The sequence below is a fragment of the Bos javanicus genome, chromosome 28 (genome assembly GCF_032452875.1).
Source record: "Bos javanicus breed banteng chromosome 28, ARS-OSU_banteng_1.0, whole genome shotgun sequence".
Taxonomy (NCBI): Eukaryota; Metazoa; Chordata; class Mammalia; order Artiodactyla; family Bovidae; genus Bos; species Bos javanicus.
Window position 1 is genome coordinate 45,374,140 of NC_083895.1, and position 24,579 is coordinate 45,398,718.

Consider the following 24,579-nt stretch of genomic DNA (forward strand, 5'->3'; position numbering starts at 1 on the left):
GTCTATGGGGTTGCACAGAGTCAGACACAACTGAGTGACTTAGCAGCAGCAGCAGCAGGGGTTTATTCTGGGCTTTTCTGTTTGATTGATTTATGTATCTGTTTTTGTGCCGGTTCAGGGTATTTTGACAACTGTAGCTTTGTAGTGTATTCTGAAGTCAGGAAGCCTTATTTCTCCAGCGCCATTTCTCTTTTCCAAGATCGCTTTGGCTATTCAGGGTCTTTTGTGTTTCCCTATAAATCTTAATATTTTACGTTCTACTTCTGTGAAAAATACTATTGATAATTTTATAGGGATTGCATTGAATCTGTGGATTGCCTTGGGTAGTATAGTTATTTTAACAGAATTAATTCTTCCAGTACAAGAACATAGTATTTCTTTCTATATTATGTCATTTTAAAATTTTTCCTTAATGTCTTATAGTTTTCAGAGTACAGGTTTTTGCCTCGTTAGGTAGCTTTATTCCTTCTGATGCACTGATAAATGATTATTTCCTTAATTTGGTTTTCTTTTGTTGTCAGTGTATAGAAATGCAACAGATTTCTGTGTGTTAATTTTATATCCTTCCTCTTTACTGAATTCATCAATGAGACCTAGTGGTTTTCTGGTGACATCTTTAGGATTTTCTGTTTAGTATCATATCATCTGCCAACAGTGACAGTTTTACTTCTTCCTTTCCAATTTGGATTCGTTTTATTTTTTTCTTCTCTATTGCTATGGCTAAACTTCCAAACTATGTTGAATAAAAATGGCGAGAGTGGACATCCTTTTCTTGTTCCTAATCTTGAGGAAATGCTTCCAGCTTTTTGCCAGAGCATGATAGCAGTGAGTTTGTCATATATGGCCTTTATTATGTTCAGGTATGTTCCCTCTGTGTCTGCTGGAGAGTTTTTATCATTAATTGATGGTGAATTTTATCAAAAGCATTTTCTGCTTATATTGAGATGAACATGTGGCTGTGTCGAGTGCTGTGTCTACAGTCGACTGTGGCTCAGGCTGTCTGCCGCCGCGTGGGGCTGAGCTCCCTCCCTGCTGGCTGCTGGCCTGAGGGTCCCAGCGCTGGAGCCACAGGCTGTTGAGTGGAGTCAGGTCCTGGTGTCAGATGTGGCCTCCCAGAGAGCGCGTCCCAGCGAGCCCCCTGATGTCTCCACCCCAGGTCCTTGCCCTCAGAGCGAGTCGGCCATCTGCTGTGCTCCCCCACTGAGGCCCTCCCAGGCCAGCAGGCGTGTCTGGCCCATGCTCCCATGAAGTCCCTGCTCTTTTCCTGGATCTGGTGCACAGACCCGAGTGTGCCCTCGAGTGCGGAGTCTCTGGTTTCCCAGTTCCGTGGAGTGCTTGCAATCAAGCCCTGCTGGCTCTCAAAGGCAAACGCTCTGGGGGCTCTTCTTCCTGGTGCCAGACCCCCCAGGCTGTGGAGCCTGACATGGGGCTCTGAATTCTGACTCCTGGAGGAGAACTTCTGCAATGTATTATTCTCCAGTTTATGGCCCCCTCCCTGGGTGTCAGGGATGTGATTATATTGGAGCACACACCTGCTGCCATCTCGTTGTGGGTTCTTCTTTATGTCTTTGGATGTTGACTGTCTTTTTTTGTTGTTAGATTCCAGTCTTTTTAATCGATGGTTCTTCAGCAGTTAGTTGAGACTTTAGTGTAATGAGAGGAGGTGAGCTCAAGGTCATTCCACTCCACCGTCTTGTCCAGGAAGCTGTGATTTGACATTTGATTATTAAGCAGATGAAAAACTTCACCGTGACTATATGTTCAGCAATCCCAATCTTTGGGAATATCTCCCTTTTTTTCTTTCCAAAAGGCAGTTATTTTTCTCCCAAGTGCTGCTGGGGAGTGTTCTCTACTATGACTTTTCTGGAATTTTGCATGAATATAAAAGGAGGGCTTAGCTGAGTGTGATTTACAGGCCAGCCATGTCTCCTTAGGAAAGTTTGCATCATATATTTAGTATACATCTTTTTAAAAATTTTAATTATTGATAAGCATTTACAGCTGGCTCTGTTTCTTTTCTTTGGCTTTTCATCTTTTTAAGATGATAACATGAACCAGACCGTAACTCAGAGGGAGGGGCCAAGCTGTGATTGGAGGTAGACAGTTCCCTGGTTCAGGGCATGGTTAAAGAAACAAATCTCTGGGGAGGCTGAGGAGCTGTGCTCTTAGTTCCTTGGTGCTTAAAGGTAAACTCATCACCTCCAAACTTTTGGGAGCCCAGCCCTTCACCACAATTCATCAGTGCCTTATTGCTTCATCATGGGAGAAAAGCTGTGATAAAGGAGGAGACTGAGGACTTAATCTGAGTCCCAGAACTATCACTGAGTCAACCTGGTCTAGTCACAATGTCTAGGATATAAACTGTGGATGAAATAACCCAGTGTGAAGTATTTGTTTCACCTAGGGAGCAGGATAAAGGTGTGCACTGGTCTTACAAGATACTATTTTTAGTCATTAAGATCTGATCACTTCTGCTATGAATGGGTGGTAGATGTATGATGGCTTTTGCTTTGATGAATTATGGTTTTCTGTTTCTCAGAATGTTGTAGCTTAGCTGTGTCTGAACACTAATACCAATTTATAAGATACATGAGTCATCATGGAAGAGCTCCTCTCAGCATCCTTATCCAAAGCGTAAAGCCAAGCCTCAGCCAGACATTAGTCAGTGATTGTCAGAGGCCTGCATGCAAAATGTGAATGCCCTCTGAGTGCACGAACGTCCTCCTCTTCCTGACGAGGAGACACTCGCTTCACTGAGCGTCTGCTGTATGCCGGATAGTGTGCTACGGGCAGTGAGCCTGACACGATCTCTGACCTCAAGAGGCTCACAGTCTGTGCAGCGGAGACGCAGAAGCAAACAACAAGCTACTGATCGAGCATCTTACAAGGCACATCTAGTGGTAAGTGCTGGGCCCAGGGCTGAGAAGAGAGAAGTTAACGCTGGAGTTAGAGCTGCCATAAGGTGAGTCGAGTGGAAGAAGAGCAATGGAAATCCAGAGTACAGGGTGAAGTACCTGGATCCTAAAAAGGAAAAAAGAAAAATTATCTCACAGTGGCCTAAAGGGGCCTCAGAGTCCCCTGGACACCTGAAGTGTTTTGCAGGGGACTGGCCCTCACTACCAGGTCAGGAGCAAGGGCTTCCAGATGCAAGAGAGCAGTGAGTAGGAGTCCTGGTTTCTGGTCTTGGCTTGAATGCTATCTGCCTATTTTCTCAGAAACTCGGGTTTCCCTATCTGAAAATAGGTTTAGAACAGATGACCTCTGCAAGCTTCGTTCGGGGTGGGACGTCTGTGGCTGCTTGGTATTTGAAAGAGGCGGTGAACTGTGTCACTAAGATGTGCACTGCAAGTCATCCCCCTTGTATGTTGCTGGATCACTTTATGATACAATTTAGTTTTGTTTGTTACCCATTGAGCCTAAGGCAAGCCAAAGAGAAAAAGAAAAAGGGAACGGGTTCTTTTGACACTCTTTTTAACTCTTGTTGACTAAAAACATAGTCACAACCTGCAGGTTGAGAGTTAGATGTATTCATTGTGAGGACTTCAGGCCCGGGAGACAGCATCTCAAGTGACCCAGAGAGATTGCTCCACGGAGATGGGAAAAGGAGTCAAGATATACGGAAGTTTGTAACAAGGAGGGGTGGAGGCAGGCAGTCTGTTAATTAAGGAAAACGAGGTATCTGAGGAGTTTAGTGCTCTTCTTTGTATGGGAAGATGCAAGCATCTGGGCTCTCTGAAGACATTCCTTTCTTGTGCATTTCAGCTGCCTGGGGCCAAATCCTGCTTGAACAATCAAGATCACTTTCCTAATTCCTCAGTTCAGTTCAGTCGCTCAGTCCTGTCCGGCTCTTTGCGACCCCATGAATCGCAGCACGCCAGGCCTCCCTGTCCATCACCAACTCCCGGAGTTCACGCAGACTCACATCCATCGAGTCAGTGATGCCATCCAGTCATCTCATCCTCTGTCGTCCTCTTCTCCTCCTGCCCCCAATCCCTCCCAGCATCAGAGTCTTTTCCAATGAGTCAACTCTTCCCATGAGGTGGCCGAAGTATTGGAGTTTCAGCTTCAACATCAGTCCTTTCAATGAACACACAGGACTGATCTCCTTTAGAATGGACTGGTTGGATCTCCTCACAGTCCAAGGGACTCTCAAGAGTCTTCTCCAACACTACAGTTCAAAAGCATCAATTCTTCAGCGCTCAGCTTTCTTCACAGTCCAACTATCACATCCATACATGACCACTGGAAAAACCACAGCCTTGACTAGACGGACCTTTGTTGGCAAAGTAATGTCTCTGCTTTTCAATATGCTATCTAGGTTGGTCATAACTTTCCTTCCAAGGAGTAACCATCTTTTAATTTCATGGCTGCAGTCACCATCTGTAGTGATTTTGGAGCCCCAAAAAGTAAAGTCTGACACTGTTTCCACTGTTTCCCCATCTATTTCCCATGAGGTGGTGGGACCAGATGTTTTCTGAATGTTGAACTTTAAGCCAACTTTTTCACTCTCCACTTTCACTTTCATCAAGAGGCTTTTGAGTTCCTCTTCACTTTCTGCCATGAGGGTGGTGTCATCTCCATATCTGAGGTTATTGATATTTCTCCCAGCAATCTTGATTCCAGCTTGTGCTTCTTCCAGCCCAGCGTTTCTCATGATGTACTCTGCATATAAGTTAAATTAGCAGAGTGACAATATACAGCCTTGACGTACTCCTTTTCCTATTTGGAACCAGTCTGTTGTTCCATGTCCAGTTCTAACTGTTGCTTCCTGACCTGCATACAAATTTCTCAAGAGGCAGATCAGGTGGTCTGGTATCCCCACCTCTTTCATAATGTTCCACAGTTTATTGTGATCCACACAGTCAAAGGCTTTGGCATAGTCAATAAAGCAGAAATAGATGTTTTTCTGGAACTCTCTTGCTTTTTCGATGATCCAGCGGATGTTGGCAATTTGATCTCTGGTTCCTCTGCCTTTTCTAAAACCAGCCTAAACATCTGGAAGTTCACAGTTCATGTATTGCTGAAGCCTGGTTTGGAGAATTTTGAGCATTACTTTACTAGCATGTGAGATGACAGCAATTGTGCGGTAGTTTGAGCATTCTTTGGCATTGCCTTTCTTTGGGATTGGAATGAAAACTGACCTTTTCCAATCCTGTTGCCACTGCAGAGTTTCCCAAATTTGCTGGCATACTGAGTGCAGCACTTTCACAGCATTATCTTTCAGGATTTGAAATAGCTCCACTGGAATTCCATCACCTCCACTAGCTTTGTTCATAGTGATGCTTTCTAAGGCCCAGTTGACTTCACATTCCAGGATGTCTGGCTCTAGGTCAGTGATCACACCATCGTGCTTATCTTGGTCATGAAGATCTTTTTTGTACAGTTCTTCTGTGTATTCTTGCCATCTCTTCTTAATATCTTCTGCTTCTGTTAGGTCAATACCATTTCTGTCCTTTATCGAGCCCATCTTTGCATGAAATGTTCCCTTGGTAACTCTGATTTTCTTGATATCTCGAGTCTTTCCCATTCTGTTGTTTTCCTCTATTTCTTTGCATTGATCGCTGAGGAAGGCTTTCTTATCTCTCCTTGCTATTCTTTGGAACTCTGCATTCAGATGCTTATATCTTTCCTTTTCTCCTTTGCTTTTCACTTCTCTTCTTTTCACAGCTATTTGTAAGGCCTCCCCAGACAGCCATTTTGCTTTTTTGCATTTCTTTTCCATGGGGATGGTCTTGATCCCTGTCTCCTGTACAATGTCATGAACCTCCGTCCATAGTTCATCAGGCCCTCTGTCTATCAGATCTAGTCCCTTAAATCTATTTCTCACTTCCACTGTATAATCATAAGGCATTTGATTTAGGTCATACCTGAATGGTCTAGTAGTTTTCCCTACTTTCTTCAATTTAAGTCTGAATTTGGCAATAAGGAGTTCATGATCTGAGCCACAGTCAGCTCCTGGTCTTGTTTTTGCTGACTGTATAGAGCTTCTCCATCTTTGGCTGCAAAGAATATAATCAATCTGATTTCGGTGTTGACCATCTGGTGATGTCCATGTGTACAGTCTTCTCTTGTGTGGTTGGAAGAGGGTGTTTGCTATGACCAGTGCGTTCTTTTGGCAAAACTCTGTTAGCCTTTGCCCTGCTTCATTCCGTATTCCAAGGCCAAATTTGCTTGTTACTCCAGGTGTCTCTTGACTTCCTACTTTTGCATTCCAGTCCCGTATAATGAAAAGGACATCTTTTTTGGGTGTTAGTTCTAAAAGATCTTGTAGGTCTTCATAGAACCGTTCAACTTCAGCTTCTTCAGCGTTACTTGCTGGGGCATAGACTTGGATTACTGTGATATTGAATGGTTTGCCTTGGAAACGAACAGAAATCATTCTGTCATTTTTGAGATTGCATCCAAGTACTGCATTTCAGAGTCTTTTGTTGACCATAATGGCTACTCCATTTCTTCTAAGGGATTCCTGCCCACAGTAGTAGATATAATGGTCATCTGAGTTAAATTCCTAATTCCTGCTGCTGCTGCTGCTAAGTTGCTTCAGTCGAGTCCGACTCTGTGCAACCCCATAGACGGTAGCCTAATTCCTATTGTACCCCTAATTCCTCCTTTACCTGTAGGGTGGCGGTTGGTTGCCTCTCTGAGATTTCTTTGTTCCCCCCACCTGCTTATTGGGGAAGTGGCTGATGGCTATCAGATAGCCAGTATTGTATTGAGTTCAGAAATTTACCTTTGAAAGGCTGGAATCCCTGATGGCTGTGATATTCTTGTTTCCAGATATAGCAGGAAATATCTCATTTCACATCTTGAAGGCTTATCATGCCAGGACTACCCAATACTGTCCTGGGATGAGATCAATGAGGGCCCCTCATACTTCACAAGCCTTATACCTCCTCCATCATCCTTATCTAAAGCAAGGACGCGCATTAGTTAACTGGAGTCTGACGAGGATGAAATCCAAGTCCCACTTCCATTTGATCTGAGTTATACTAACTAAGCAACGACACAAGACACAAAGCATAAGGAGTGAGGACCGAGTGTGTAAACAAGGCATTGTGGCAGTGTGATCCTGCAGGCTTTCAGCGAAAGAAGCTGCCAGCCTCATCAGCTTAATAAAGTCGGCCAGACCAGGTGGGGGTTGGCAGTGTGTGCATTGTTTCTCTGTTTTGTTTCTTGAGTTAAAAAGCAACCCACAGCCTGCGTCTGTCTTAAAAATAAAGAGAATACCAACAAAGAAAGATGTGCCAAAAAGAAAGTAGCATAAAAATCTATGAAGTGTTTGTATAAATGGAGGCGGGGAAGCTGATGTCAGTGAGGGTGACTGGGAGGAATCCTCATTCTGCAAATGCTCAGTTTCACAGTCAGCGCTGCGCTCACTCACTGCTGGGCACTCAGTCGCTGTCCTGCTGAAGCAGGAGGAGCCAGAGATCCACAAACAAGAACCAAACCCTTGGCTTCCCTGGTGGCTCAGGGGTAAAGAATCCACCCGCCAATGCAGGAGGCGCAGGTTTGATCCCTGTTCTGGGAACACCCTACATGTCGCGGAACAACTAAGCCCACGCACCACAACTTTGACCCAGCGGCCTAGAGCTCGGGAGCCTCAAGCACTGACCCCCGCGCCCTGCAGCCCGCACGCCACACCTAGAGCAGCCCCCGCTCTCGGCAACCGGAGAAAAGCTTTCACAGCAACGCAGACCCGGCACAGCCAAAGATAAATTAATTAAAGAACCAAAGCCTGTGCTATGAGCTCTGTATTCTTACCACTTGGAGTGTTGCCATAGAGCAGCAGCATCAGTATTATCTGGGATTTTGTTAGAAATGCACCCTGGCTTCAGAATCAGCACCTGCATTTTATCAGAAACCCCGAAGTTTTAGAAGCACTGATCTATATGGTGAGGGGCTGTGGATAGCATGGGGTTGGGAGGAGAAAGACTGGCTGAGAAGGTCAGGGAAGGCTTCCTGGAGGAAGTCACATTTGTGCCGGATCTTCTAAGATGAGTAGAACTTACTCGTTTGAAAAGAGAAGGAAGGACGGAAATTCCTAGTAGAAGAAGGGGTAGAACGAAAAAGTAGCTGACTGAGGGGAAGCTGAGCTGGAAACATAGGCTGGAATCTGATTTTGACAGTGTCTATCTGCTGTATTAAGGAACGTAGGTTTCTTTGTTTCCTAAGGATGGAAATCAAGGAAGGAGGGAGAACATTCTCCCGCCGCCGTGCTGATGTTTAATCAGCGTCAGGGTGTTCCATGCAATTAGAGCGGCTGCCTTGTTCACTGTGGGAATGTTTAGGGCAGACTAGTACCCTTCAGGTGTACTCACAGAGGGTGGCAGTTTCCATGAATTTGACAGGAAGCAGAAAAGAAAATTTCTATCTAAAGGCCCTCCTTTTTCCCCCTGAAGGCAGTAAATGCAAGGGAATGATCAATTCCTGTAAATGGTATTAAACCAAAACATATTACGGAGGGACTGGAAATTTTTCTTAGAGGCAAAGTAGCAACTGTTTAATCTTCTAAACAACCCCGTGAAAAGCCAAAGCAGATAGAGAATACATGCCATACTTTGATTGAAACTCAGTGTTAGCTCAGGATCAACAATCTGGTCTTCTGATTAACAACTGTTGATCAGACCAACCGGATGTTGAATCTTTGCCCAGAGTCCTGGCTCTGGGTGTTATTACCATCCTGGTGCAGGCCTAAGCCTTCCTTTGTCTTCTAACTGGCTGGATCCTTTCAATAATGAGCCAGAGAAACCCACAGGGATTTTAAAAGTGGCAGAAAGCATTTGTTCTACTCAGCTATTATAATGATAATCGATTTCTTAAGGGTGCAAAGTAAGACAGTGCATTTGACCCACCATGGATAATTCAGGCACCTCCCACTTTATGTCCTGGCATCTGAACTTGCCTTATTGGAGCAAAGTCCCTGAGCCACTGAGACCATTAACTGGAGGGTTAAGTGTGAGAAGTAAAAAGAACAGCATTAGCAGAGAGGACTAAGTCATGCTGCAAAGTACAGAAGTGACAAAAAAAAACAAATAAATAAATACAGGCTTCCAGTACCAGTACCCAGTAGATGCTGGCACCGGGATGAATGCTTTACAGCTGCTCCCTTCTAGTTCGTTTGATAGCCATACCAGATAGCGGTCCTCGGCCTCAGTTTCGGAGGAGGAACCTGGGACTCAGTGGTGGTTGGTTGATAGGACCCCACAGCCAGGTGTTCAGAGCTTGGATTCGAGTCCAGATCAGGCTTGTTGTTGATCACAGCCCATGACTCCCCGCTTCCTGGAGTGGGCTGTACTACCATTCAGAAGTCTGTAAGAGACTGTCACTACACTGGAATTGCAAGGAGGCATTTGGTGCCCTTGTGTTTCTGCCTCACCAGCTTCCAGAAGTGGCATGGATCCTTTAGAGAGCCACATTGTTGCAATTAAAATAGCCCAGAGAGGGTCAGGTGTTAGAAGTTCACAAATACATGTTGGCCAGTGGCTCGTGAATGGCCTTATTTGAATAATTCTGAAGGCTCTGAGAGCTCTTGTTGGAGACAGGGTACTGGCCACAAAATCCAGTGTTAGCTGATCTTGGAGGAATGGGTTGGCAAAGAGGTACTTTGGAGGCTGAGGCTTCACAGAACACTGAAGGGTGATCAGAGCCTAGAAGAATAGTTCTGCGCTAAGCTCTTCTACTGTGTCTAATCCATTGTTTAACTAATCGATTTCATTTTCTTTTTCTGTTTTGGTTTTAGTTGATTCTTTTTCTAATCTGCCTAGTCCTTCCCTCGTCTGTGCTGGGCCAAAGTACAGTAACACATACAGTGCAATTATTGGCACTCGCCCTCAAGACAGCCCTTTCGTTCCCATTTGCTTAGCATTTACTATTCCTAGATTGAATTTTAACTCACTTGGAGGAAGGCTGAAGGGATGTGGGAATTCTCAAGAACAAAAAAGTCCTTAAAAGTATGTTATATCTAGAGTATAGTTGTTTTCTTAAAATCGTTTACTGCTAGATGTAGAATTCTCTGGGCCCCTTTATATCCTCAAAGACGGCAAACTCTAAAACTCCAGAATATGGAGCAAATGTTTTTTGGATTTAGTTTTACTGTTTGAAAAAGGGAGAGTTTTAGTATGTTCGTAGATACATGAAGGTACAGAGAATTACATTTCAGTAGTCAGTGAAAAAGCCTCAAGACCTCCATCGTCAAGAGGCCCAGAAGCAGTAGGTGTTTAGCCCCAAACCTTGACTCTGGGCACTGAGTGCTGTCAGTAGCCCCCGCTGTTCTTAGTGAGATCTTAGAGGCAGCTCAGAGCTGTGCAGTCTGGCTCCACAATCAACTCATACTTTCATTCTCTCTCTCTCTGTCTCTTTCCCTTCCCTCTCTCCCTCTTTTAAAAGAGACTTTATTTTTTAGAGCAGTTTTGGGTTTATGAAAACTTGAGCAGATAGTGTGTGTGTATATATATATACACACACACATGCACTCCCTCTTCCCCAGAGTTTCCCCTCTTAACTCCTGGTATTAGTGTGGCACATTTGTAACTGGTAAGTCAATGGTGATACTATTATTAAAGTCCCCAGTTCACTTTAGTGTTCACTGTTTGTGTTTTCCGGTTCTATGGGTTTTTACAAGGGCATAATGTTATGTATCTAACATTACATTGTCATATAGTCCGATCACCCTGAAAATTCCCTGTTCCAGCTTCTCGCTGCTTATCTTCCCATCTCTCTTCCCTACTCCAAACTCCTGGCAGCCACCGCTGCTTTTACTATCTCTATAGTTTCACCTTTTCCAAAAGTCGTATAGTTAGAACCGAACAGTACGTGGCCTTTTCAGACTGCCTTCCTTGACTTGGCAGTGTGAATCTGACATTCTTCTATTTCTTTTTGTAGTTTGATATTTCATTTGTTTTTACCACTGAATAATATTCTACTGTATGGATGGACCACAGTCTACTCCAACTGAAGGACCTCTTGATTGCTTCCCGTTTTGACAGTCATAAATGAAGCTGCTATATACATTCATGTGCAAAATTTTCTGTGGACATAAGTTTTCGTCTCATTTGAGTAAATAGGAATGTGACTGCTAGATCATATGCTAAGACTGTTTACCTTTGTAAGAAACGGCCGAATGGTCTTCCAAAGTGGCTGTACTATTTTCGATTCCTGCTCGAAAGGAGTGAGAGTTCTTTTATTTCCACATCCTTGCCAGCATCTGATATTGTTAGTGCCGTGGATTTTAACCATTGTAATACTTGCATAGTAACTCTGTTTTTTAAGTTGGATTGTTCTTGTTGAGTTTTAAGTGTTTTTCGTAGATTTTGGAATGTATAGGTCTTTTATCAAGTGTGCGTTTCACAGATATTTTCTGCCAGTCTTTTATCAAGTGTGCGTTTCACAGACATTTTCTGCCAGTCTTTTATCAAGTGTGCGTTTCACAGACATTTTCTGCCAGTCTTTTATCAAGTGTGCGTTTCACAGACATTTTCTGCCAGTCTTTTATCAAGTGTGCGTTTCACAGACATTTTCTGCCAGTCTTTTATCAAGTGTGCGTTTCACAGACATTTTCTGCCAGTCTTTTATCAAGTGTGCGTTTCACAGACATTTTCTGCCAGTCTTTTATCAAGTGTGCGTTTCACAGACATTTTCTGCCAGTCTTTTATCAAGTGTGCGTTTCACAGACATTTTCTGCCAGTCTTTTATCAAGTGTGCGTTTCACAGACATTTTCTGCCAGTCTTTTATCAAGTGTGCGTTTCACAGACATTTTCTGCCAGTCTTTTATCAAGTGTGCGTTTCACAGACATTTTCTGCCAGTCTGCTTGTCTTTTTGCTTCCTTTCTTGTATCTTTGGCAAAGGAGAAGTTATTCGTTTTAACCAATCTTTTTTTTTATGGATGATGCTTTCGGTGTTGTATCTAAAAACTCATAACCAGTCAAGTCGCCTAGACTTTGGCATGTGTTAGCATCAAGAAATTTTAGTTCTGTGTTTTACATGTAGCCTATGACCTACTTAATGTTTGTGTAAGTGTTAATTGCTTAGCTGTGTGCAACTTTTGCAGCCCCATGGACTGTAACCTTCCAGGCTCCTTGCCCATGGGATTCTCCAGGCAAGAATACTGGAGTAGGTTGCCATTCCCTTCTCCAGGGGATCTTCTCCCCCAAGGGGTCGAAGCCGGGTAAGGTCTAGATTAATTTTTTTGCATATGAATGTCCAGTTTGAACACTCACTGAAAAGGCTGTCCTTTCTCCACTGAATTGCCTTTGTTCTTTTGCCAAAGGTCAAGCGTCTGTATTTATGGGGTTCTGTCTCTGGGCTCTTTATTCTGTCCATTAGTCTGTCCGTCTGTGCTTAGGTCAGTCACACCATCTTGATTACTGTACTTTCAGACTGGAAGTCAGCTCCTGCAAGCCTGCCGATGACGCTCTGCTTGTCTTGTGTTGTGTGGCGTATTCTGGGTCTTTGGCCTTCCCATACAAACTTTAGAATCCGTTTGTCTGTATCCAAAAATAACCTGCTGGGATTTTGACCAAGATGACATTGAGTCTACGAATCATGAGTCTATGCGTGTGTACTGTGCCGCCCTAACAGTCCTGAGTCTTCCTCTCCGTGAACGTGGGTTATGCCTCCATTCGTTTATCGCCTGTGGTTTGTTTAATCGGTTTTGTAGTCTTCCTCAGATCTTGTACATGTTTTATGACTCATACTATTAATACTTTATTTTTGGAGTGCCAATGTAAACGTTGCTATAGTTTAAATTTCACATTCCAACTGTTTGTTGCTGGTATATAGCAATGCAATTGACTTTTGTATATTAACTTTGTATTCTGAAACCTTAATAGCTTATTATAAAATATGTTTATAATATATTAATATATAATATATATAAAATAATTCCCAGATATTATAAAAATATCCAGGAATATTTTTGTTCATCTTTGGGATTTTCTGCATTAATAATCATGTAACTGGGAACAAAATCAGTTTTATTTCTTCCTTCTCAACCTATCTATATATTTTTACTGTCGTATTGCATTAGCTAGAATGCATACTTTCAGTATAACATAGAATAGACGTGGTACGAGATCTTGCCTTATTCCTGACCTTAACAAGAGAGCATCTAGTTTCTAAACACGAAGCACAATGCTAACTGGAGAGTTTTGTAGGTTTTGTGTGTGTGTCAGGTTAAAGAAGTTCCCTTGTATCATTACTTTACTGAGAGCATTTATCACAAATATATTTTAGATTTTGTCAAGACCATATCTACTGATATGGTCATATGACTTCTTTAGTCTTGATAGGACTACATTAATTGAAACAGCCTCGCATCCCTGAGATGAATCCCACTCAGTCATGGTGTATGATTTTTCACTATTGACATATTGGTGAATTCTATTTGCTAATACTTGTTAAAGAATTTTTCTATCTTAAATCATGAGAAATACTGGTCTGTAGTTGTTTGTGTTTTTAACATCTTTGGCATCAACATAATAAAACAAATTAGGAAGTTTTCCCTCCTCTTCTGTTTCAGGAAGATATTGTATAGACATGTTAATTCTTCTTTAAACGGCTAGTAGAATTCTCCAGTGAAATGATATAGGTGTGAAGATTGCTTTGTGAGAGTTATAAAAGTACAGATTCAATTTCTATAATATTTATATGGCTACCAAATTATACATTTTCTATTTGGTGAGTTGTAGAAGTTTGTACTTTTTGAGGAATTGCTCCATTTAGTCAGAGTTGTCAAATACATGTATAGAGTTGTAGGTGGTATTACATTAGTATTTTTAAATGTCTGCAGGATCTGTAGTAATATTTCTTATTTCATTCTTGATATTAGCAATTTGAATATTTTCTTTCAGTCTTATGAGAAGTTTGTCAATATGATCAACCGTTTCAAAGAACAGCTTCTTGCTTCTTTTGTGCTTCTCAGTTTTTTTTTATCCTATTCATTTCACCTTTTTATTAATTTTTGCATTCTTCTTGAGTTTATTTGCTTTTTGTCCTTAGTTTCATGACGTAGTAGCTTAGATTGATTTTAGATCTTTTGTTTAATTGAAGTATAGTTGATTCCAGGTGTATAGCAGTGATTCAGGCATATATATATATATTTTTTTTTTTTCAGGTTATCTTCCTTTATTACTACACAATATTGAGTATAGTTCCCTCTGCTATACAGTAGGTCCTTGTTGGTTATCTATTTTATATAGTAGTGTGTATATATTTTTCATTTTCATTCTGTTAAACATTTATCTTAAAATTTTCCTTGAGACTTAACCCATTAATTATTTGGAAGTGTGCTGTTTAGTTTCTGTTTAGAAATTTTAGCTTTCTGTTTTTGATTTCTAATTGATTTGCTTGTGGCCAGAGGACACATTTTATATAATTGCAATTCTTTTAAATTTGTTGAGGTTTGTTTTCAGCCTTGTTCAGTCACTCAGCCATGACCAGCTCTTTGTGACCCCATAGACTGCAGCACACCAGGCTTCCCTCTCCTTCACTGTCTCCCAGAGTCAGTGGTGCCATCCAAGCATCTCATCCTCTGTTCCCTCTTCTCCTCCTGCCTTCAATCTTTCCCAGCACCAGGGTCTTTTCCAATAAGCCGGCTCTTTGCATCACGTGGCCAAATTATTAGAGCTTCAGCTTTAGCATCAGTCCTCCCAGTGAATATTCAGGATTGATTTCCTTTAGGATTGACTGGTTTGATCTCTTTGTGGTCCAAGGAACTCTAAAGAATGTTCTCCAGCACCACAGTTCAAAAACACCCATTCTTTGGCACTCAGTCTTCTTTATGGTCCAATTCTCACAGCCCTACTGGAAAAACCATAGCTTTCACTATATGGACCTTTGTCAGCAAAGTGATGTCTCTGCTTTTTAATATGCTGTCGAAGTTAGTTATAGCATTTCTTCCAAGGAGTAAGCATATTTTAATTTCATGGCTGCAGTTACCACCTTCAGTGATTCTGGAGCCCAAGAAAGTAAAGTCTGTCACTGTTTCCATTTTCCCCCCATCTGTTTGCCACGAAGTGATGGGACTGGATGCCATGATCTTTGTTTTTTGAAAGTTGAGTTCTAAACCAGTTTTTTCACTCTCCTCTTTCAACTTCATCAAGAAGCTCTTTAGTTTCTCTTTGCTTTCTGCCATTAGGGTGGTGTCATCTGCATATCTGAGGTTACTGATACTTCTCCTGGCAGTCTTGATTCCAGCTTGAGTTTCATCCAGTCTAGCATTTCACATGATGTACTTTGCATATAAGCTGAATAAGCAGGGTGACAATATACAGCCTTGATGTACTCCTTTCCCAATTTGGAACCAGTTCATCGTTCCACGTCCAGTTCTAATTGTTGCTTCTTGATCTGCATACAGGTCTCTCAGGAGGCAGGTAAGGTGGTCTGGTATTCCCATCTCTTAAAGAATTTTCCACAGTTTGTTGTGATCCACACAGTCAGGGGGCTTTAGTGTAGTCAATGAAGCAGATGTTTTTCTGGAATACCTTTTTCTATGATCCAGTGAGTGTTGCTAATTTGATCTCTGGTTCCTCTGCCTTTTCTAAATCCAGCTTGTACACCTGGAAGTTCTCAGTTCAGGTACTGTTGAAGCCTGGCTTGAAGGATTTTGAGCATTATCTTGCTAGCATGTGAAATGAGTGCAATTGTATGGTACTTTGAACATTCTTTGGCACTGCCCTTCTTTGGGATTGAAATGAAAATTGACCTTTTCCAGTCCTGTGGCCATTGCTGAGTTCTCCAAATTTGCTGGCATATTGAGTGAGCGCTTTAAATAGCAGCATCTTTTAGGATTTGAAATAGCTCAGCTGGAATTCCATCATCTCCACTAGCTTTGTTCATAGTAATGCTTCCTAAGGCCCACTTGACTTTGAACTCCAGGATGTCTGGCTCTAGGTGAGTGATCACACCATCCTAGTCATCTGGGTCATGAAGATCTTTTTCGTATAGTTCTTCTGTGTATTGTTGCCACCTCTTCTTAATATCCTCTGCTTCTATTAGGTCCGTACCGTTTCTGTCCTTCATTGTGCCCACTTTGCTCGAAATGTTCCCTTGGTATCTTTAATCTTCCTGACGAGATCTCTAGTCTTTCCCATTCTGTTGTTTTCCTCTATTTCTTTGTATTGTTCACTTAAGAAGGCTTTTTCATCTCTCCTTACTATTCTTTGGAACTCTGCTGCAGACAGGTAAATCTACAGCCTAGGTATGGGCTATCTTTGCATATATTCCCCAGGTACTTGAAAAATTCGTGCATTTTGTCATTATCGAGTGTTTTATAAGTGTTTGGACCATGAGGGAATTCCCTTTGCTGATTTTCTATCAAGTTGTTTAATAAATTGTGGAGAGAGGGATTACGAAGTGATTAATTAAAATTTTATATTTGTCTATTTCATTTCTGTCAGTTTTTGCTTTACATATTTTGCATCCCTTCCTATTGCTCTGGATCTCATTAAATCCTGTGTTAAAAAAAAAACAAAAATACCACTTCAAAAAATTGGAGTGGGTAATAGGAACATGGAGCAAGTGAGATTAGCTATGAGTTGATAAATGTTGAAGATGAGCAATAATAAATATGTAGAGGTTGGCATCCCACCCCAGTACTTCTGCCTGGAGAGTCCCATGGATGGAGGAGTCTGGTAGGCTGCAGTCCATGGGGTTGCTGAGGGTCGGACACGACTGAGCGACTTCACTTTCACTTTTCACTTTCATGCATTGGAGAAGGAAATGGCAACCTGCTCCAGTGTTCTTGCCTGGAGAATCCCAGGGATGGGGGAGCCTGGTGGGCTGCTGTCTATAGGGTCGCACAGAGTCGGACACGACTGAAGTGACTTAGCGGCAGCAGAGGTTTATTACTCTCCTTTATTTTCATATGTCTGAAATTCTTCTTAAAAAGAAAAGCATTTCCTGACTACCCAGCCTGAGTTATATTACAGTCTCTTGTCTACAATATAAACTTGACAAAAACAATCTCGTCTATGCTGGTCACAGTTACAGCCCGAACGCTTGAAACTCACTGGTATATGGTTGGCACCCTAATTATCGTGCTTCCTCACATATAAGATGCCACAGATATAAAGTACTTTCTGTGTGCTAATTCTTCAGTCGTGTCCACCGCTTTGTGACCCCGTGGACTGCAGCCCACCAGGCTCCTTTGTCCATGGGATTCTCCAGGCAAGAATACTGGAGTGGGTTGCCATTCCCTTCTCTAGATCTTCCTGACCCAGGGATTGAACCCAGGTCTCCTGCACTGTAGGCAGATTCTTTACCATCTGAGCCACCAGGGAAGCCTGTCAAAATACTTTAATGTTACAAAAAAACTTTTATGTATCATTAAAAAATGCTGCAAGGTAAATTATAATATACTGTTTTAAAAGTACTTGGATTTCAGATGCTACAATGTGAAAAATGTTTATTTTAGAATTAATAAAATACAGTATCTGTGGAGTAAATGAATACTCTGAGGTCAAGATTCTGATGAAGAGGCTTCATACATGTTCAAGAGCAGATCAGGATATAATTTTGAGAATATTATAAATTCTACAATGAGTATATTTCTTCCTAAATACTGAAATTTTAAGCCCAACCTTATATGTGACAAATCTTAATAGAAAAAGCAACATTCTGACATGGTCTCCCATCTTTTTACCACCAAGGACCCTTTTATTATTTTATCCCCAGGATTCCCATACTTTGAAATATTTTGATACCATGTAAAAATCCTTTTTTTACTTGATATCAAGTAAAAGCTAATTTTCATTTTTCATCTATTAAATATGCATATTCAAACTGAGGCAATGTATTAATAATTCCAGCTAAAATAAAAGAAAGCTGACCTTCTACTGACCTTGTATGGACTCATCACAGGGAAAAGTAACATTTCTATTAGGAAATCTACTTTTTAGCCTCCAGTGTCTCTTTCTCAGAATCCAAGAACCAGAGACGGCAGGCACTTGAGACGACAAGGAGCTGAGTGACAGAGCCCACATTAGGTCGGCAAAGGCCAGTTAGGCAGCCTGTCTTAATGTTCTAAGTTAGCCATTTGTTTATACACCTCTGCAACAGAGAAAGCTGTGCAAGAGCGCTCAACACTGGTGATCTGACATTACCCACGGGCCTGTTCACGTTTCTGTAACTGTTAACATGAAACTTCAGTTGGTTTTTCCAGGTTTGACCTGAAACGAAGTAGTGAAAAGAAAACGCTATCTGTGGGGTTTTATCCCACTCACCCTCTCTGTGCCTCAGTTTAGATCTGAGTGCACAGGCAAGTAGTCATCTGTGCATCCCTGGACAGAGCTCAGTGGCTGCCCCGAGCAAGCACTCCTAAGTCAGTGTCCACGAATATGGGAATGAATGAATTCAAGACATCTTCCCTGATTTGAGCTCTTTTGAGGGAAGATGGGAACTAGGAAAAGGGAATGAAAGGAAACATGACCTCAGGAACCTGGCAAGGAAGATAAACTAGTGCAGTCAGCATTCTTTACCTTTGGAAGACTCCTTAGGCCAGTATTTCTACATGCCTAATACTGAATGTGGACTAACAAATCTACATGTGAAAATTTTAAACAAATGCCTCAGACACAGAGTTAAAAATGAGAGCATGTATGTTAAAGAGGTGTTGACAAGGGGGCCAGAATTTCTTTATTCTCTTCCTAGAAAAATCATGTAAACATTAGCACAGATCTCTCCTTATCCTGGGGCTTCCCGAATAGCTCAGTTGGTAAGGAATCCACCTGCAATGCAGGAGACCCTGGTTCAATTCCTGGGTTGGGAGGATCTCCTGGAGAAGGGATCGGCTACCCACTCTAGTGTTCTTGGGCTTCCCTTGTGTGGCTCAGCTGGTTAAGAATTTGCCTGCAGTGCGGGAGACCCGGGTTCGATCCCTGGGTTCAGAAGATCCCCTGGAGAAGAGAAAGGCTACCCACTCCAGTATTCTGGCCTGGAGGATTCCATGGACTATGAGTCGGACACGACTGAGCAACTTTCACTATCACTCCTTATCCTCAAGTTCAAAATCATCATGACCTGTTAGCCTTATCTTTAATATAGTCAGGAAAAGTAAAAACAGTTGTCACATCAACAGTTTTGGTGTCTTGTTTGAGAAACCTTCCGCTCTAAAGGCTCTGTAGATCTGTGTGAATCTGGGAAGAAGGGACTACGGGAACCCCAGTGAGCACAGAGACGAGTAGTGGGTCAGTGGATTTAGGCAGTTTGTTCTAATGGGTATCACATTAGGACACACTTCCTGCCCCCAAAGAACAGGATTAAATATCCTGAACTCAAGTTCCAGGAATGGCTGGTCTTTCCCTTCCCTCCAAAGGACTGGGTCAGATCCACAGGGTTGAGAGGAGAACATACAAGCCTTCTAAATCTCTGCTTGTCTTTGAAGCAGACATCCCAGGACTCACTTCTTCCTTTGATCAAAACACACATGAACCATGAACACACAGATTGGAGAAGACGGAAGAAAACAGGTGAGAATCTATGGAGCTACCTCTCTTCCTGTTGAAGTGTTTAAGAGTCTAATCCAGTGAAGTCTTGTACCGTCGTACTCGTGGAGTGGGGCAACTTAACGTTTGGAATCCAAAGCACTGTATACTGCTTTGGAATATATTCGACATAGCGATCCTGGAGCTTGGTTAGATCTTTACAATCTCCCTTTTAAATACTGATTCTCCCTGCCTTTAATGTCACTTCAACCATCAAGAAAAGAGTTAATTCTCTGAGACTATTTAATATACCCCACTGATAACTAGGCATTCATGATGAAGAGTATGCTACATTGAGAACCTGGTAGAGATCACGAGTGTCAAAGCTTTTGCTCTATCATATGACAAGGTAAGTCTCCTTTCAGAATGAACTCCTGGAGCTGAGATGGTAATTCCCTAATCTGTGCATCTATTAGCCCGTGGGAAAATGGGCTGAAATATACAGAGCAATGAGCACAGTCCCTAATATACAACAGGTGCCCCATAAATGTTTCCTGGTCAACTATAATAGTTGGCATTTATTAAGAACTAACCATATGCCAGACCTGTGTTCATTTTATGTATAGTATTTCTCAATAGTTGAGCTATTCCAAATCCTGAAAGATGATGCTGTGAAAGTGCTGCACTCAATATGCCAGCACATTTGGAAAACTCAGCAGTGGCCACAGGACTGGAAAAGGTCAGTTTTCATTCCAACCCCAAAGAAAGGCAATGCCAAAGCATTCTCAAACTACCGCACAATTACACTCATCTCACACTAAAGTAATGCTCAAAATTCTCCAAGCCAGGCTTCAGCAGTATGTGAACCATGAACTTCCTGATGTTCAAGCTGGTTTTAGAAAAGGCAGAGGAACCAGAGATCAAACTGCCAACATCTGCTGGATCATAGAAAAAGCAAGAGAGTTCCAGAAAAACATCTATTTCTGCTTTATTGACTATGCCAAAGCCTTTGACTGTGTGGATCACAATAAACTGTGGAAAATTCTTCAAGAGATGGGAATACCAGACCACCTGATCTGCCTCTTGAGAAATTTGTATGCAGGTCAGGAAGCAACAGTTAGAACTGGACATGGAACAACAGACTGGTTCCAAATAGGAAAAGGAGTTCGTCAAGGCTGTATATTGTCACCCTGTTTATTTAACTTCTATGCAGAGTACATCATGAGAAACGCTGGACTGGAAGAAACACAAGCTGGAATCAAGATTGCTGGGAGAAATATCAATAACCTCAGATATGCAGATGACACCACCCTTATGGCAGAAAGTGAAGAAGAACTCAAAAGCCTCTTGATAAAAGTAAAGTGGAGAGTGAAAAAGTTGGCTTAAAGCTCAACATTCAGAAAATGAAGATCATGGCATCCGGTCCCACCACCTCATGGGAAATAGATGGGGAAACAGTGGAAACAGTGTCAGACTTTATTTTTCTGGGCTCCAAAATCACTACAGATGGTGACTGCAGCCATGAAATTAAAAGATGCTTACTCCCCGGAAGGACAGTTATGACCAACCTAGATAGCATATTGAAAAGCAGAGACATTACTTTGCCAACAAAGGTCCGTCTAGTCAAGGCTATGGTTTTTCCTGTGGTCATGTATGGATGTAAGAGTTGGAATGTGAAGAAGGCTGAGTGCCGAAGAATTGATGCTTTTGAACTGTGGTGTTGGAGAAGACTCTTGAGAGTCCCTTGGACTTCAAGGAGATCCAACCAGTCCATTCTGAAGGAGATCAGCCCTGGGATTTCTTTGGAAGGAATGATGCTAAAGCTGAAACTCCAGTACTTTGGCCACCTCATGCGAAGAGTTGACTCATTGGAAAAGACTCTGATGCTGGGAGGGATTGGGGGCAGGAGGAGAAGGGGACGACAGAGGATGAGATGGCTGGATGGCATCACTGACTCGATGGACATGAGTCTGCGTGAACTCCGGGAGTTGGTGATGGACAGGGAAGCCTGGCGTGCTGTGATTCATGAGGTCGCAAAGAGTCGGACACGACTGAGTGACTGATCTGATCTGATCTCTCAATAGGTACTTATAGCCCATTTTCTAAATGAGTTAAGTAGAGCCTTCACTTTATTTAGAGAAGGTTACAATGTTAGCCAGGGATACAGTCAGCATTTGAACCCAGCTTGCTTGATTTTAAACCTCACGCCTTTTCCATGACTCCACGTTGTGTCCTTAAACCACTATTATACATTCGAATGAGCCAGACAGAAAGTGAAAAGTGAGTGAGTTATAGTAAAAACCTAAGAATTCTACACTAAAGACATCCTTTCATGCCTCAGTAGATTAAAGACGAGAAGGGCAAACAACATGAAATAAAACAATAATCCCTAATGAAAGAGAACAAAAAGGTGCTGCTAAATGTCTTAAAATAGGTATGTTAATTAGATGTCTGATCTTTTCCTTTTTATAGAAGGCCTTTGGGAACAAGGGCTTCTCTGGTGGCTCAGATGATAAAGAATCTGCCTGCAATGGGGGAGACCTGGGTTCAATCCCTGGGTTGGGAAGATCCCCAGGAGAATGGAATGGCAACCCACTCCAGTATTCTTGCCTGGAGAATCACACGGACATAGGAGCCTGGTGGGCTACAGTCCATGGGGTAGCGGAGTCGGAAATGACTGAGCGACTAATGCTTTAGGAACAAAGTAATCAGTTCTTTCCACCTCCCTCTCCACCTCAAAAAAATGGACATTAGTTCTATCTGTACATTCCATTTGATCACACAGTCACAATTCAAGAATGTACTGAGACAAAGAAGTAGGCAGGTTTTATTCTTGAAAACCCCTCAAGAGGAGAAAGGCAGTCAGATGGCCTGGTCACCAACCTGTTCAGCATTAAGAGCTGAGTCGTAGAATGTGTGTGCTGTGATATTAGGCTCGGAGTGGGGGGGTTGTCTTACCTGGATTTAATGATATCTCTACCACATGAACCTCCTAAACTGTTCATGTAACATTTTAAAGAACGGTTCACTTAGTCTTGGGGCTGGATAAGAGGAAAAGAATATGAAGATAGATAAAAAGAAATGAAATATACCATGAATGCTTAACCAAAGCACAGAATGTGAAGGATTTTAGTACCAGTAGAAAAAAAGCCAGATATCTTGGACTCAGAGATGATGAAAAATCTTAAAGAACTTCATTAATGACAAGTGATGGTCTTCAGGCACTTCAGTGCCAAATTCCATTAGCATCTGTATATAAATAAAAAGAGCTGCAGATGCTGGCCAAGGCCCCTTTTTACCCTGCCAATATTAATACCAGGTGTAGAACCATCTACTTAAAACTCCTTATTAATAGGATTTGACCACCAATAGCTTTTCCTGAATTGGACAAGGAAATGGCAATCCACTCCAGTGTTCTTGCCTGGAGAATCCCAGGGATGGGGGAACCTGGTGGGCTGCCGTCTATGGGGTTACCCAGAGTCGGACACGACTGAAGTGACTTAGCAGCTTAGCAGCAGCTTTTCCTGACAGTTGACTGTAAGCTAGAACTTCAATAGTATGGTTTAGAATTTCTTTAGAAATAATAAGTGCTTTTGCGATTAAACTCTGCTCTCAATTAGCACAGAACTGGCATTGGCTTTTTAACTTCTGAGAGACATTATTATTTATGCTTGTTGCCTGTTTTAAATGGACACAATTTTAAATAAAAGATTTTAAACAGAGCCCCTAATAAAGCCTAAATCTAATCATTTCCACAATTACAGTTTTATTTATATTTTATGTGCTTGCATGTAGACACACTTAAAGAAAAGAACACATATGTATATATATATTAGATGATGTAAGAGTTTGACAAATGACTTGTTAATGAAAATTTATTAACTACATAACCTTTGAGTACCAGAGAAACTTCAATATGTACAAATCACCACGAAGTTCCCAGTTCCTAAACTTTGGTTATATGAATATGTCTCAAGCACCAAGGAACAAACAATAATCCTAATTCAAAAAAAGAAAAAGAAAAAAAATCCCAGGAAATGAGGTCCTTCGCGTGTCTTGAACCTGTTTGTTTTTAAACACCATTTGGGAAACTCTTATTCTCATATTTCCTTTCATTTGGGTCAATTTCCAAAAACAGTCAATAAAAATTGATCAGGGGAAAAGGGACAGGCAAATTACCATTACAAATAAAGGTGATATCTCAAAATAACTTTTTGAAAAGTATTCTTAAATATAAAACTCTTAACCTAGGAGATCTGTATTATTTAACAAACCCAACTCTTATTTCAAAAATCAAAAAACCTCCACCACCACAATGATAATAGGGTAGGGGTGAGAGGCTCACAGGGAGATCTGCAGCAGACTCAGTTACAGCTCCTAGGGTTCCACCACCTTCCGTGGCATCTGCTAGCTGCAGAGGTGATTTGTATATTTAGGCATCAAAAAAGACACCTGCCAGGCTGAGCACAAACTCTGATGAAATTTCACAAGAAGTCTGATGGGCAAAAGAAAGAAAAATAAAAGAATCAGGGCTGAAATAGAAAAAAAAAGAAACAAAGTATGTCTCAGTCTATGTAAGTCGGGATGGAGGAGGCGCAGATGTACTGACAGCTGCATGGGCGGAAGGGACTGCATCCTTGCCTACAAACGCGGATTATATACACATGGATATCATGTCAGTTCACACGTCACACCTTCTTGTTACACAAGTGGGGAGCGTCTAGTCACTTGGCTCCTCAGGCCCCCGTCCTTTGTCCCGGCTGGTTGGTGGTCTGTGTACAGGACTCAACTGCATGGTATATGAATGGATAAAGCTTGATGTCTGGTCCGGGGGTGGAGCAGTTTCTGCATTCTTCATTGTAATATCGTAGCAGCAGCTTATATACTTCTCCTGAAGAGCAGAAAGCCAGACCAGTTTGCACATTAGGATACGTAGATAGATAAATCGACTACAGAACACGCCAGTTCTATCCTAAATAACATTTGCTCAAATTTGGCTTTTGAAAATAGAGCATGAGGTCCATAAGCCTGGAAGGCTTTCCTGATATAAAGCTAAACATTTTAAATACCTTAAAGAAACTACTTATTAGTTCATAATTACAGCAGGCTATACATGGTACATCGTCCATGCATCCTTTTCAGAGTTCGTGGCGACTTTA

General features: G+C 41.9%; 1 protein-coding gene across 3 annotated transcripts in view; it reads right to left on the minus strand.

The window, feature by feature from the left end:
• Window positions 1–23,277: 23,277 nt before the first annotated feature.
• PARG (poly(ADP-ribose) glycohydrolase) overlaps window positions 23,278–24,579 on the minus strand; it is a 114,897-nt gene continuing 113,595 nt past the window's right edge. For all 3 annotated transcript variants that reach the window (XM_061405688.1, XM_061405686.1, XM_061405687.1), the window contains exon 18: window positions 23,278–24,311. In XM_061405688.1, the coding sequence (XP_061261672.1) occupies window positions 24,157–24,311 (155 nt within the window). In that variant the 3' untranslated portion in view covers window positions 23,278–24,156. The remainder of the gene's footprint in view (window positions 24,312–24,579) is intronic.